Source organism: Phalacrocorax carbo, chromosome 4 (genome assembly GCF_963921805.1).
Source record: "Phalacrocorax carbo chromosome 4, bPhaCar2.1, whole genome shotgun sequence".
Taxonomy (NCBI): domain Eukaryota; kingdom Metazoa; phylum Chordata; class Aves; order Suliformes; family Phalacrocoracidae; genus Phalacrocorax; species Phalacrocorax carbo.
In genome coordinates, this window is record NC_087516.1 from 79,997,551 (window position 1) to 80,011,028 (window position 13,478).

Sequence of the window (13,478 nt, forward strand, 5' to 3'; positions counted from 1 at the left end):
CTTTTATAGGAAATCTCACCCATCTGCAGCAATATTAGAAATATATCCCAGTACTAGAAATATTCAAAGCTTATGTAAATCTTAACTTTGGATGGTAACATCTCAAAAAAAAGTACTACTTTTACTCTACTACCTACTGTTGGACAAAGTCAAAAAGTTTAACAAACTTATCTGAAGGTATGTTGTTAACTTTTACATAGAATCGTTAAGGTTGAAAAGACCTCTAGGATCATCAAGTCCAACCGTCAACCCAACACTACCATGGCTCCTAAGCCATGCCCTGAGTTTAGATTGGATGAATTTAGATGAGTTAGATTTTTCATCTAATAAAAGTCTTCACACCGAAGGGAATGCCGCAGTTCAATTGACTGTGTGAAAAGATCTACAGTAGACATAAGATTTAACAAATTACAAGGTTGCTTTTTTATTCTTTCTCTGACAACGGCCAATACTAGACATAAAAATACTAGATGGAAAACAAACCAGCAGTGATCTTTAAGATCCAGAACACCAGTTGTCTTATAACAGTTTTAGGTTTTGTTGCTTTTTTTTTTTTCTTACTGCATTTTAACACAGACATGTAATAGTTGGTGCAACCAAAAACTGGGGGGTTCCGTCAGACAAGATCCTGCTGATATAAATATTAGAGAGATCTTAATTTTTTATTATAAAATCAATAATTAAGATTAAAAATCAATAGATAGAAATCTTCCAGATGCTGTTTGTTATCCAGATTTCCATCACCTGCTCACAGAAAAACTGCCTTAGGAATGCAGACTGACCTGTTGAGGATATACCTTCTTCTGGAGAGCAGTGCTCCTTCTGCGTTACCTGCCCTTTCCTTAGCAGAGGGGTTTCTTGCAAACGCAGAATAAGCACACACAGCACGTGCCGACTAGTGACAAACACAGCTCGTTTCTGTACAAATAGGAAGGTCAAAAGAGGTTAGGAGTTTCAAGCAAACCTTCACTTGCTTGAGTGAAGGTGATAATTGGGAGAGATAAGCAGCCTCGGCAAATTGCCTCAGCCTTTCAGATCACCCGTAAAAGCACCTGTCCTATGCAGGGGCTCTGGGCAGGGTAACTTTGGCGGGTGCCCAGAGGAGCCAGGCTGCATTGGCAGGACGATGAGTTTCCAGTTCCCGTCGCTCCGGCTCAGGCGCATCAGCACGGGCATGAGACAGCGACTCCCTGGGCTCTGCCGCGTGAAGCGGCTGCTGCTGGCCACGTGCCGGCCACACGCCCGCATCAGAGAGAGGGTTGTTTTGAGCCGGTAGCGGTCTGATCCGCATATCACGTGCTCACTGGTGCCTGGAGGACACGAGGTGCGCTCCTGGAGAGCATCCTCCGGTCTGGTCTAGCCCTTAAAACAAAGTAGGCTGCGTGCTCCCAGATCGCTCCACGACGCAAACCAATGCACGGGAAGCCGCGACAGCCTGGGGAGTTCTCTGCCAAAAATGCAACAACTCTTAATCGCCCTCCCCCAATCTCGCAGGTTATAAGTGATTCCTCTTTAACATTGAACTCATCAATGCTGCAGCTTCAGCTTACACTGCCATTAGAATTTAAAGTCTCCTAATGCACAAGTAAAATAGGAACACAAATTTAACCTGTCCAAAACTGACGGCTCTGGGGTCCCAGCTTAAGCGTGCAAAGGAACATAACGCTCTGGTCTCAGTGCCAAAAAGGACCAAAAGTTTTCCAAACTAGACAAACACACAAAGTCCTTGAAAAAAAGAAAAAGTCAGCGGAAGTCTTCAATGTAAAAATAACCCAGTAATATCCTGTGGGAAATCGTTCCTTAGAATATATAAGAAAATATACTCACTACAGGCACCTCCCATTTTGCCGAATAGCCTAGACTCAAATGTATACTCCTCCTCTAACACATTAGTTCTCAATCCCAGACAAAATTTCCTAACAATGTGAGAGGAAGAGAGGAAGCAGAGCTACAGAAATCACTGAAGGAGGACAAACGGTATTTAATTTACCCACGTAAACTGAACGTGGAACTGACCAAACAACATCTGATTATTCGTTAGTAGTTTCTTCTCGAAGTCGTATCGGGTGACTGACACACGTCTGTGCGATGAACTATGTAGTGTGCAGGTTTCATTCAGAGGCTAATTAGCTTTTTACATTGAGAACTTATGAAGAGCTGCCTTCCTTTATTTGTGAGGGGCAGATTACCATTTCTCCATTCTGTTGCTATGGCAATACCAGCAGCAAATAGTAAGTAGATAAACAGGATTTTGCATGTATTCATCCAGATACCTACTTTTGGACAGATCATTCAGAGCAGCGTTCATTATCTAGCTCGGGACACATTTGCCTTGCATTTACGTGTCTGTATATCCCCTACCACAGGGCTGGTGAAGGTTTGTAGATTCAAGCTAATACAGTGCATTTAAGTTAACACAGTGTATTTGACAGAGTGAGCATCACAGGCTACTCAGGGAGAGTAATAGATGGCCAGATTTTTTGGAACCCTTTAGATCTAGCTTTTTTCCTTTATACATGCTCATGGCGAAAAAAAACAGAGGAAGGAGTGATTTAACACTTCTCATTATAGTGCTGTTCCTCATTTCACCCTTAAACTGACTCATGCCTTTCGGGTAGGTAACAACATTAATAAGCAGAAATTACATTTTGCGCTCAGTAAATTACGGAAGAGTGAGTACGGGTTCCTTTTTTTCCTCCAAGATCAGTCAGTAACGTAAGATCTTTACCAAAAAGGAACGGATAGTTTTAAGTGGCTGCATTATGGGATGTATGAACAAGTGCTCCCCACAGATTTAACTTAATTTTTGTCAGTGAACTAAAAGCCTTTCTTTGCAAAGTACTTGAAGATGCCCAGCAGAACCTGCTGTTCCTGGAATTAAAGTAATCAACAGTTCTTGGATAATGCGGGCAAAAGGGAGGACAAAAAAAAAAAAATCATCATCTCACATTTTAGCCATTTCCCTTTGAACATCAATTTTATGTGAACAGAAAACAGCTGATGTATCCTGCAGTACCGGGAGTAAAATTAATCCAGTAACCACCCGGAGCGCGGGAGGGGACCCGGCGAGAGCCACAGCAGCAGGACACCCTGCAACCTGGAGATGCCACGGGAGAGTTGAAAAGGGCTTTTAGTGGACCTGCCAGAGATGAGCCTCAGCAGAAGAGGCAGAGCACAGCCTTTCTTTCTGCCAGTAGCTGATGATAAATGCGGGATGCATTTCTGAATAGTCACTCAGACCAATGAAACTAATTACCTCATTTTCACATGTATGGCTTACACTTCAAATAATTTGCTCTCTTTTAAATATATCCTGGTCTATAGATGTGGTTACCAGGCCTTGTCATCAGATGGGGTTTGCAGACAGCCCACGCTAAGTTGGGAGCGGGAGGGATGAGGAGCAGAACAAAGGCAAGAGAGCGTCAGGAGTGAAGGGAACATGCCCAGCGCGCTCGCAGTTAAGCTTCTTCCTTAATTCCTTCTCCCTGCGCATTAACTCCCTCATTGTGTCACCGGTAGATATTTTCAAGATAACCTATGGATTGTAGTAATGAAAACGCATGTATTTCCTCATAGAAATGGAGCTAAATAAATATTTATGAAAGGAAAAAGATGCCCATTAAAGTCCAGCTTTTTTTGCTACTACCTTAATGCCACGGAAAAAAATATAAGCAGATTCAAAAGCTATGGGGGATATTTATTCAGTTAGTTTTTTAGATCAGGAAGGAATCTTGCTTTTACTCCAGAAATAGGAAACAAAAAAATCCCACCTGTGTCACTGCAACAATTTTTTTTTCCATCTCTTTACTGCCCTAATGCTGTTTGATAGCTTAGTAAATAAGCAGCATCAGTTTACCGGATTACCTTTAAAAAGGACCAAACGGGTAGGATGCACATTAAAATACACGCAATATGTAACGAAGAGACAGGCAAATCTATTCCATGTAACAGTAACGCAACATAATCCAAGATTATTTATCACTCTGCAGTTATCAAACTGCAATTCCAGTTCCCCTCACCTCCCCCCCATCTCTAGCTTGTGCTACATACAAATAGATACAAGTCTGGCCAAGGACACCAGCTTCTCCGGTGCTGCTGCCTGCAGGAGGAGGGAGCTTTGAATGATCACATGTTCTTTTTCTGCTCCTAAATATATTCCTCCCTCTGCTGTGTTGCAGGAGCACGGCATACCGACTGGCATGGGGTACGCGGTGGCTCCGCACCACTCCGGGGTCTATCCGGTTCACATCCAGCTGTATGAGGCCTGGAAGAAGGTCTGGCACATCCGAGTGACCAGCACAGAAGAATACCCACACCTGAAGCCTGCACGGTACAGACGGGGCTTCATCCACAATGGCATCATGGTACACTGCATTTCCATGCTTCATAGCAATAGTACTTTAAGTGACTCAGAAGTATGCTATTTTTACCAAATGCTTCAAGTTTTACAGCAATCATTAAAATTCTCTGTGACCGAGGATTTGTAAGGATGCCAAAATAGTGCATTTGTTATGCAGCCAGTTAAAAAATAAAAAGTCACACGAACTTAGGCAACTGCAAACGTAATCCTCAGAAACTAAATGTACTTCTAGTCCCACCAACTATCAACCGAGTTATAAATGCATACTTTGAAATTCATTAAACTGCCTAAGACCTATGTTTCAAACTCTGGTTCATCTTTATGCATGAAAGGATTAGGAATCCACCACCTGGGAAGGTGAGCAGGTGTAACTAATCTCCTCCAGCAAGTATGACACTTCTCAGGCTGGGGTTTTGTTCTGAGCTTCGCTTCCGAAGCTCCCAGCGCCAGGGACCGGACACACGCCCAAATCTTCCAGACCACGCGTTAGTGGGAGGAGGGAGAGGGTTCCTCGCATGCACGCTGCCATTGCTCAAGGGCGGGAAAACGTTTCAAACAATTTGGCCTGTCTCACCAGCCAGCTGCAAGCCTATGGACAGGTGAAACACAAAAACGGAACATGCGCAAGTGAAGGTAGAAATATTTCAAGGGCAGGCCCTGGGATGCTTTGAAGTCCCAGCTGACTTGAATATTGCCTATGCATAGAAGTCAAAATTGTGGCCCCCTGAACAAGACAGAAGGAACATCTCCATCAAAACCCCGATGTCACTGCACAGCATCCAATTACTATTGGAATAGACTCAAATTCAGCATTTACACATGTATCAAAATGCTCTGCTGAATGTAGGGTTTATTTGCTGTTTTAACTGAGTAGAAAAGCGAAAACACTGACTGCAGGGAAACGAAAGGCCTTCCCCAAGTGAATTACGTCTCTGCATGGGTTAGGCAATACCCATAAAGCCCTGACAGGTGTTGTCTTTACTTTACCAGGGCCCTTTGATAGTACCTAAATAATAATGTAACTAAACCATCCGGTTCTCCAAGACGAGTTTGTCTTCCCACACCCGCTAGCTGGCTGTTTCTGACACACAGCCTCTCGATTTACGAACGGGATCTGCCCTCCGGCCGGCCTCACGCGAGCATCCCACCAGTCCCCTACACATTTCACAAACAGGAATGAGGGGCTCAGTGTGGTTTTCAAGACTGAGAAAAGTATGAAGCAACAGGTCTTTTGTGGTTCGCAGCCTTGACTACAAATTCAGTTCAATGTCTCAAGAACAGTAAGATGAATTGCCTGGGATAGCCGAGACGGCCAGGAAACACTATTTATCGGCTAATAAACTAACCTTGCTAAGGGGAAGAGAGGTTTGGCTGTTTGTTTTCTTCCTCTTCCAAAGGCCAGGAAACACTCCTAACGAGTGCATGAGCTGAATGAAACCGTCTGCATGAAAGCTCAGCACACGTGTGCCGCAGCTTTTCAGAGCTGGTGTCTGGAAACCTCCACATCTGCAGGACCGTGCTTGCTTACCACGAGGGTACAGAAGGCACAAAGGAGCCCATAAACAAACACGCCAGAGCACAGAGGCAGAAGGGGTTGCAGTTGTGTTTCTTTGAGTTGCTGGAGGGATGCGGGTGGCTGTGCCAGGGTGAGTTTGCAGGAAGACGCTAATGTCACAACGGTGCTGTTCTTTTGTTCTCAGGTGCTCCCTCGACAGACCTGTGGCCTTTTCACTCATACTATTTTTTACAAGGAATATCCTGGGGGCCCTCAGGAGCTGGACAAAAGTATCCGAGGAGGTGAACTCTTCCTCACCATTCTCCTGAATCCCGTAGGTACCTTCTTTCGCTGTTTTTCGGACATGCTGAGTAATGGCGAGGAGGGAGGGAGGAAGGGAAGCAGGAAGGGAAGGAGATCTGTTTCCTCTTGATCTTGTTTGGGAAATAAAAATCAAGACCATTTGCTCAAGGGCAACAAGCAGTTTAAGAGGAAAGGAGCAAAATGCCTTCTGCTAATTTCTAACTCCAACTGTATGCAACACGTTACTGGAAAATGCATTCATTTCACCTCCATAGTGTTTCCCAACCTGAAACTGGGTCCCTGTGAGAGAGAAGTGCACTGACTTGTCTAACTGAGACTGAAAGAAACAAGGGAGGGTAGAGAAAACTGATCTTATTCAGTTTTTCCTTTTTTCCGTAAGCTCGGCTTCTCAGGCACTCCTGATACAGCTCGATGTAAATCCCAGGGCTCAGGCTGATATCATTCCCCCACCTCTTAAAAATAGGTTTTGTGCGGCTAAAAATTACCCCAAGCAGTAGATGGCCTGCTAACGAACATTTTTGCTTTGCTTAGTGCTGCGTTTCTTTTTCTGTGTCAACATTACGTGAACCATAAACTATACATTCACACACACACACACACACACACCCCCCCCACCTACATATGTATAAACACACACGTATATGGTTTAACCAAAAGTGCCACAGACTTTAAGGATGATTTGCAGAGCTATCACACAGTGCTGCCTCAGCCACTAACACTGCGCTGTGCTAACGTGCGCGCGACAACACGGTGTACGTGGGCGCATAGGTGCAATTGGGCTTTCCAAGGATCAAGGAGGGAAGCTACCTGACTGCAAACGCTATATTTTGAAGTCACAGTTCTCTGGCCTGGTGCCATTTAAGACAGCAGCCTAGGAATGTAACGAGGAAGGACAAGAACAAAATAAAATATTCATATATCAATTATTTTTTTTGTCATTGTCCTCCCTTCTTCCTGTTCCACCCAAACAAGCTATACTACTCACAAGATAAATGTGTTGTGTCTTGCCAGGTGGCCTACATTTTAGTGGGTTTAAACTGACTTCTCTGCAGGGTTAAAGAAACTTCAGGTTGAGCTAACTCTCAAATCCAGGTCGCTTTTATTTAGAGACCTAAATATAGGCTTTGGTATTACATAATTAGGAGGAAATTTTGGCTGGAAAGCTAAGCTGGCAACTGAGTCAAAGATTCAGTGGGCTTAAAGAAATGGGACATTTCTATTAGGATTTTTCCTGTAGCATACATGTGACACCAATTTGAGAATAAAAACCATCCGTGTTCTTTATCCCATCTCTCCATGACCTGCATTTCTCTCAGGCTGGCTTTTCTTCCCATTGTTTTCTTAAGTGTAACTTGGCTCATCACCACCATGGGGTGCTGCTGGAATTTATCCTTAGCTTTACCGTACTTTGATCAATACCTCTGCATCTTTCGCTTATCTGAAGATTCCCTCAGATTTAGGCAGCGCAGCCACCTGTAGCAGAGTATGTCCTTACTCCACAAGAGATGCTTAGAATAGCCCTGATTCCTTGGTCCATCACCGATTCCATGTCCAAGCTTGTGACCACGCTCAGGCCACCCTGGCTTCCTCTTTTACAACTTGCCTTTTCCCTAATTTCAGGTTTTTCTTTCTTACTGACAAGCAAATAAGCAAGGAGCCACAAGCTCACCGTTGCTCCTTAGAAACTTCAAGCCTTTTGATCTTTTAAATGATTGCGTCCAAATGTTCCTTCCAAAGACAGGCTGAGGCTACGGGGAAGTGTAGCTCTTCAATTAGTCTAAAAATTATTTTAAAGGCTATTATTGAAGTCTGAATAAAGTCAGATAGGCCTATGCCACCATTTATTACACTATCCATAATTCACTAGCCTGGTCTTTCCAGGCATATCCCAAGCAGGACCAACCTCAGAGGTGCTGGAGCATCTTCCCTCTGGAAGGTCCAACACCACCATCTGCTTGCGCCAGCCCTGCAGGAGGTTTCCCCCAGCCGGGTCCAAAGGCTTCCCCCAGGAAAGGGCCAAACCCCTCCCTCGGCGGGTCCTGCAGCACAGACGGGTGCTCTTCCTGCCCTGCCGACCACAAAGAACACTCGAGAGACGCGGTTCTGCTGACTGCCTTTGGTGTCAGGAGTGATGCAGCAGGCACAGGACCCTTCCTAGGAAGGCAGTATGTAATGGCAGGCAAAGCATCCCAGATTTAACGACGCATCTGTGATGTTCATGACAGAGTTAGACGATCATCTTCCAAAGAAAGGGTGAGGGGAAAAAAGTTTTCTTCAGTACATGAAGTCACTGTTTTGACCAAGCTATGATCCAATAACTTGAGTGCCATATTATTGGGTGGTATTTGAAAAGAACAGCTTTTCTGTACTGTTCATTTTCCATTTCCCTTTCCCACTTTTATGATTTTTCTATCTTTACCTCATCAAAACTGATATTTTACTGAGCTAAGCGACACAAGTGAAATACTGACATGCACTTCCCTAACTCTGAGTTAAGTATGAATCTGTTCCAATATAAGTGCTTATTCAGACAGGAAGAAATATAATTTAATCATGTGCGAGCTGAGGTAAGATATACCACAAGACCCCACCATCATTCAAGCGAGGTTGGTACACTATCCTATGAAATATGCACTGCCTGACAACAGTAAAAGCAAAATCTAACCTTATCTCAGAAGGAAACCGGTGGAGTAGGAAACAAAAATAATCTATAACCATACACACTTTTTCTTTTTTTAAAAGCCAATTTTGGACAGCACACAAATGAACAAATGGGAAGACCTTTCTTTTATTCACTGTAAGAGGAGGTATAGTGTTTTGGTAGCGAATTTGAAAAAGTTTACAGATTAGTGTTTAAAAAAATCTATTGTATCTTCAGAAAAGGATCAACAGAGCACCTGTTCCACTGGCCAATGGCAAATTCAGCTGAATTAAAAAAAAATATGCTTTGAATGTGACGTGCTCTCCAATCTGGCAGCAGTGCGTACTGGAGTAGCCACAAGAGACTTCCCACCTTATATCCTAGAAGCTTTTCACACACCTCTGCTCATTAATATGCTTCCTTAGTATTTGGATATCAACGTGTGCGGTTCAGGGCTTTACCAAGAGCACAGTTCAGGGGTTCACCGCGAGCAGTACAGCATCAACCAGCATGTGCTCTCCAAATGGATTATGGAAAAGAACAACTGTTGGGAATGTACAGGCTTTTTCAAAGCCATAATTTAAAATTTTGTCGTTGAGTCCTATTGCATGAGATGCCTAATGTAGTCCATGGATAGTAACCACATCCATTAAATAAAATCCTAATGAGAGCGCACAGTCCCCCCTAGCATTGCAGTTATCCTATTTCAAGTTCTACAAAAAAGGGGATTGCCCGTACCATTGTTTATTTGTGCATTATTGACATGGTTTAAAAATATTTCTCCTTTGCTCTTCAAAAACACCTGCCAGACTCTTTCCTCCTGTGGAAGAGATCTGCAGAAATAGAGTAGCTCCTCCTTCCACGTGGTTGCACAAGCCTCCTGCTCAGGGGGCTCTGGCCTCAAGCGGGTGCGTGCAATTGCCACCAGCGTTAGTGTGTGCGACGTGCATACAGCAAGGGGAAAAGGGAGCCCCTCCGCATGGGCGGTGCGCTCTTCTGGAGGGTAAAGATGGTATGAAACCATTTCTGCTTGCGGAAAGAGAAGGTATCTGTGTGCGTTCTCACAGCACGGCCAGGCTACCATGACAACTGAAGTTACATACAAATTATGTGTGTTATTACCATAAAAGATCATATTCCAGAGTTCAAGACCAGGTTCGAAATCTCCTTATGTAGCTAGTTATCTGCCCTGCGGTGCATGGTGTCGTTCACCACCCTTCCCTGGTCCGAAAAGCACAGGGGGACAAAAAAAAACCCCAAACAAATAAAAAAGGAATATCTGTTTTTACATCTGGTTTCTACAACTACAGCAGAGAATAATATATTTTTTTATCATTTTACAATGTGCCTTCTCGATCACCAAGTAGGCTAGAAGTTTGAAGAGGGTTTCTGAGCAAGTTTGTGGTCATTGCGTGCCCGTCTCATTTCTGTGGGTTTTTTTTTGTTCCCTTTGCCAGTTTTTACAACAGTATGTTTCTGTAGATGAGCCTAACAATAGTTGGGCAGCAATTCCAAGTTACACGTGCTATAGAACAACATTTTGGCTTTAGACACTTGAAAAACTAAATGGTTTCTGTATGAAAACAAAACAACCCATCAATAATTGCTAGTACACTTTTAAAACCAAAAATAAAGCAAGCTGGGCAGTTCAATGACACCTTCCCAAAGTAGCTATGGTAATGGCAGGTCTCCCACACATTGCACGAGTGTCTGTTTGCTCCTGGCTTCTCTTTTGGAGGTGGCTACCTAGATTCCTCCAAATCAATACTGTGGACCCAGGTTTTGAGGATGGTTTGCTTTAGGGACTGTTCCCAAAAGCCAGTCCGGACAAGGTTGCATTGGCTTTGGCTCTCTGCAGATCTCCAACGCCATTCCCAGGTGGCTTTGAATCCTCACATCTTCCCACTCTTTTGCTCTATGTCCTTGAGTGTGCAACACGCATTACTGGTGTCATGGATAAAAACATCCCTCTAAAGCAATAACATAGTTCTCGCACCATTTCAGACACTTAAGAGACAAAAACATTCCTATATTTTTGAGCCACGTGTGCAGAAACGCTATGTGGTGGCAGCAATGAGGGCACAAGCTTACTCCACGAGTGGATACAGAGGAGTAGCACACTCCACATCTCATACCCCCACCAACACACAAAACATCACTGCTGCAAGGCATCCCCTACCACTGCACGGAAATGACCAAAGCTGTCGGAGCTCTAAAGCAAAAAACTCCTCTCACTTTCAGTTTGCCTTGTTGAAGAGACATGTAGGTGAATCTGTTGCTTATTAAGTAGACTCGCAACACTAGCTAAAACAGCGCAAAGAGGTGCTGCACAATTTGGCCCCTCTTTCCCTTCACCAGCCAGCCCCAGCTTCCTTGCTCGATTCACCAGCTTCCTTGCTCCACCTCACTAGTCCAGCAGTTGCCCCTTTACACCAACCGGTACCATATATATTCACTAGTTAGGGAGGACAGGAGCACAACTGAGAATAGCTCAGTTCATGCCCACAGTTACTCTGAGGCAAGGCTTCCAGAAGTGAAAAGCCATACTTTCTGGTAAATAGAATTATTACAGGTTTCCCACACACATGCACTTCAAGACTATTTTTTTTAGACTTTCAAATTTTAGAAATAATCATAGTGCCTTGATTAAAATCAGCACACCACCACCTTTTGCTGTGGATTACAGCTATTTAGCTGTCTAAAACCAAACCGAAAGTCAGCTATTTCTGGCCTTCTAGCTTAAGATGTCAGGGAAAAGAAAAAGAAACCTGAAAGTCTGCGAATAAGTGGTGACACAAGCTGTTCTGAAGAGATCCATCCCTCAGATGCAGGATAAGTGGACGAATAAACTTTAGCACAAATAGCAGCCCAAGCACAACAGAACCAAAGTCAGCATCAACAGCAACTTCCAGGAGGACGACTGCCCGCTTTTCCACTCTATAACCACTGACCTAATGCTCTCTCTTTGTTGGCATCGAGGCACTGAACAGGTCAATCACATCTAACTGAAACAGCCCCCAGAGTTAAAAAACAAGTAATAGATCATGGTTCTTTTCATTGCACGGGCATGGCATCTGCACCACGACCCTGCTTTGCTCAGGAAAATGCCTCGCCTGGATGATGTAGACCAGGGTTTCCAGGCACAAAGCAGTGACTTGATTTGTAGTGGTGTTTTTAATGGGATTTCAGCAGCGAAGATGGGTTGTAAAAGACAGCACAGAGATGTTCGTGTTTCTTTAGGCTGTTACGACATCCATTTATAACCTCTTACCCCATCCCCCCAAACAAGCACAAGTAGGAACACAACTGAAAAAAAAGAAAATCAAGTTTTGATTATACATTTTTCAATTAGTTTGATTACTGAAGCACATTTCAAGAATAATTAAATGTGGGGAAGCAAATTAACTAAATAGGAATAATGTGTCAGATAGGAAGAATTTATTTACAACTCCCTTAGGGTCAGATTGCAACTCTCTCAATGCTAATGGCGAGCAGTAACATTGACATTGCAGCACACTGCAACGCTACCACTTCTGTGAGCACATATTCCATGTACTTCACATGTGGGAAGTTCACAAAGCGGTCGCAGCAGGGAGCAGGTGGGCGGTAATGAAGTCCTTGCATGAGGTAAGGAGCCTGCAACTAAATCTTGAAAAAGGCAAGGACTATCTGCTAGCCTTTCTGAACTTTAAAACACGCCACCGATGAAGGCGACTGGCAAATTCTCTTTTCTCCCCTCCTGAGCCTTGACAAGCAAAGGGTTCACAGAAACCCTATCCATTACTAAGGTTGGAGTTAGCAATTTCAGCAAACGTCTTACAAATAACTATTAAGCTCAAATACCAAAAATGTTTGTACTTCCATGAAGCAATACCACGTAGGTGGTTAGATGAGAAAATGCCCAAGTGACATTGCATTAGGATAAAGAGTTTGCAGAGAGACTGTCAAGGGGATCTTCCAATAGAGTTTTTTAAATGGCTTCTACTGAATACTCTGTGGCTCAGAGATATATTTTCACTTTCTAATTTATGAATCCCAAAGATGAGTCATGTCTGGCAGAGATGATTTAGTAGTATGCAGACGAGGGATAAATTCCACCCAGACAGACAGAAATCAAACCAACTTTCCTTCGAGTTTTAATGAGGGTGACAAGAATCCCAGCCAGACCTTTCCAGGATCCAGCTAATGCGGAAGGCTGCTCAAGCCTAGAGTTTGGGGTGCTTATTCTTTGCATAAACACTTCAAAGCAAAGCTCATTAAAGTTAGTGGGAAAAGGCTCAGCGAACAGACTGGGTTTGAAATGACCCTAAATAGCACAACTCTTTCAAAATGTATCAGTATGGTTCCTCTTTGAAGGGTTTAATTCATTTGGAGGCTTAGAACAGTAAGAAGGAGCTTCAGGTGTATTTACAAATAAGAAATAGAGTTTGGGACAGACGAGACATTACTGTGCTCTTGGAGTCTTCCTTTCCTATTTGAGACAAGAAAAGCAATGAAACATTCGACAGAAGTATATTTTTTTTCTCCCTTGCCAGACCAAAGCTAGATGTCATTCAGTGTTATGTCACCATCGATGTTATTTACTCTGTGGTTTGACAAACCTCATCAAAAGTCAGTTATTCACTAAATCCTAATTAGGACAGGACTCCTAAAAGTTC

At 43.5% G+C, this 13,478-nt stretch overlaps 1 protein-coding gene and 1 long non-coding RNA gene across 3 annotated transcripts in view; one reads left to right on the forward strand and one right to left on the reverse strand.

The window, feature by feature from the left end:
* The window catches only part of LOC104052011 (bifunctional heparan sulfate N-deacetylase/N-sulfotransferase 4), a 106,707-nt gene that overhangs the window by 57,226 nt on the left and 36,003 nt on the right, over positions 1 to 13,478 (forward strand). For both annotated transcript variants that reach the window (XR_010372812.1, XM_064450567.1), the window contains exons 5-6: positions 4,179 to 4,364; positions 6,061 to 6,189. Coding sequence is in view for 1 of the 2 variants with exons in the window: in XM_064450567.1 (XP_064306637.1) it covers positions 4,179 to 4,364; positions 6,061 to 6,189 (315 nt within the window). In the remaining variant the exon portion in view is untranslated. The remainder of the gene's footprint in view (positions 1 to 4,178; positions 4,365 to 6,060; positions 6,190 to 13,478) is intronic.
* LOC135313185 (uncharacterized) overlaps positions 1 to 13,478 on the reverse strand; it is a 93,697-nt gene that overhangs the window by 5,129 nt on the left and 75,090 nt on the right. The window lies entirely within an intron of this gene.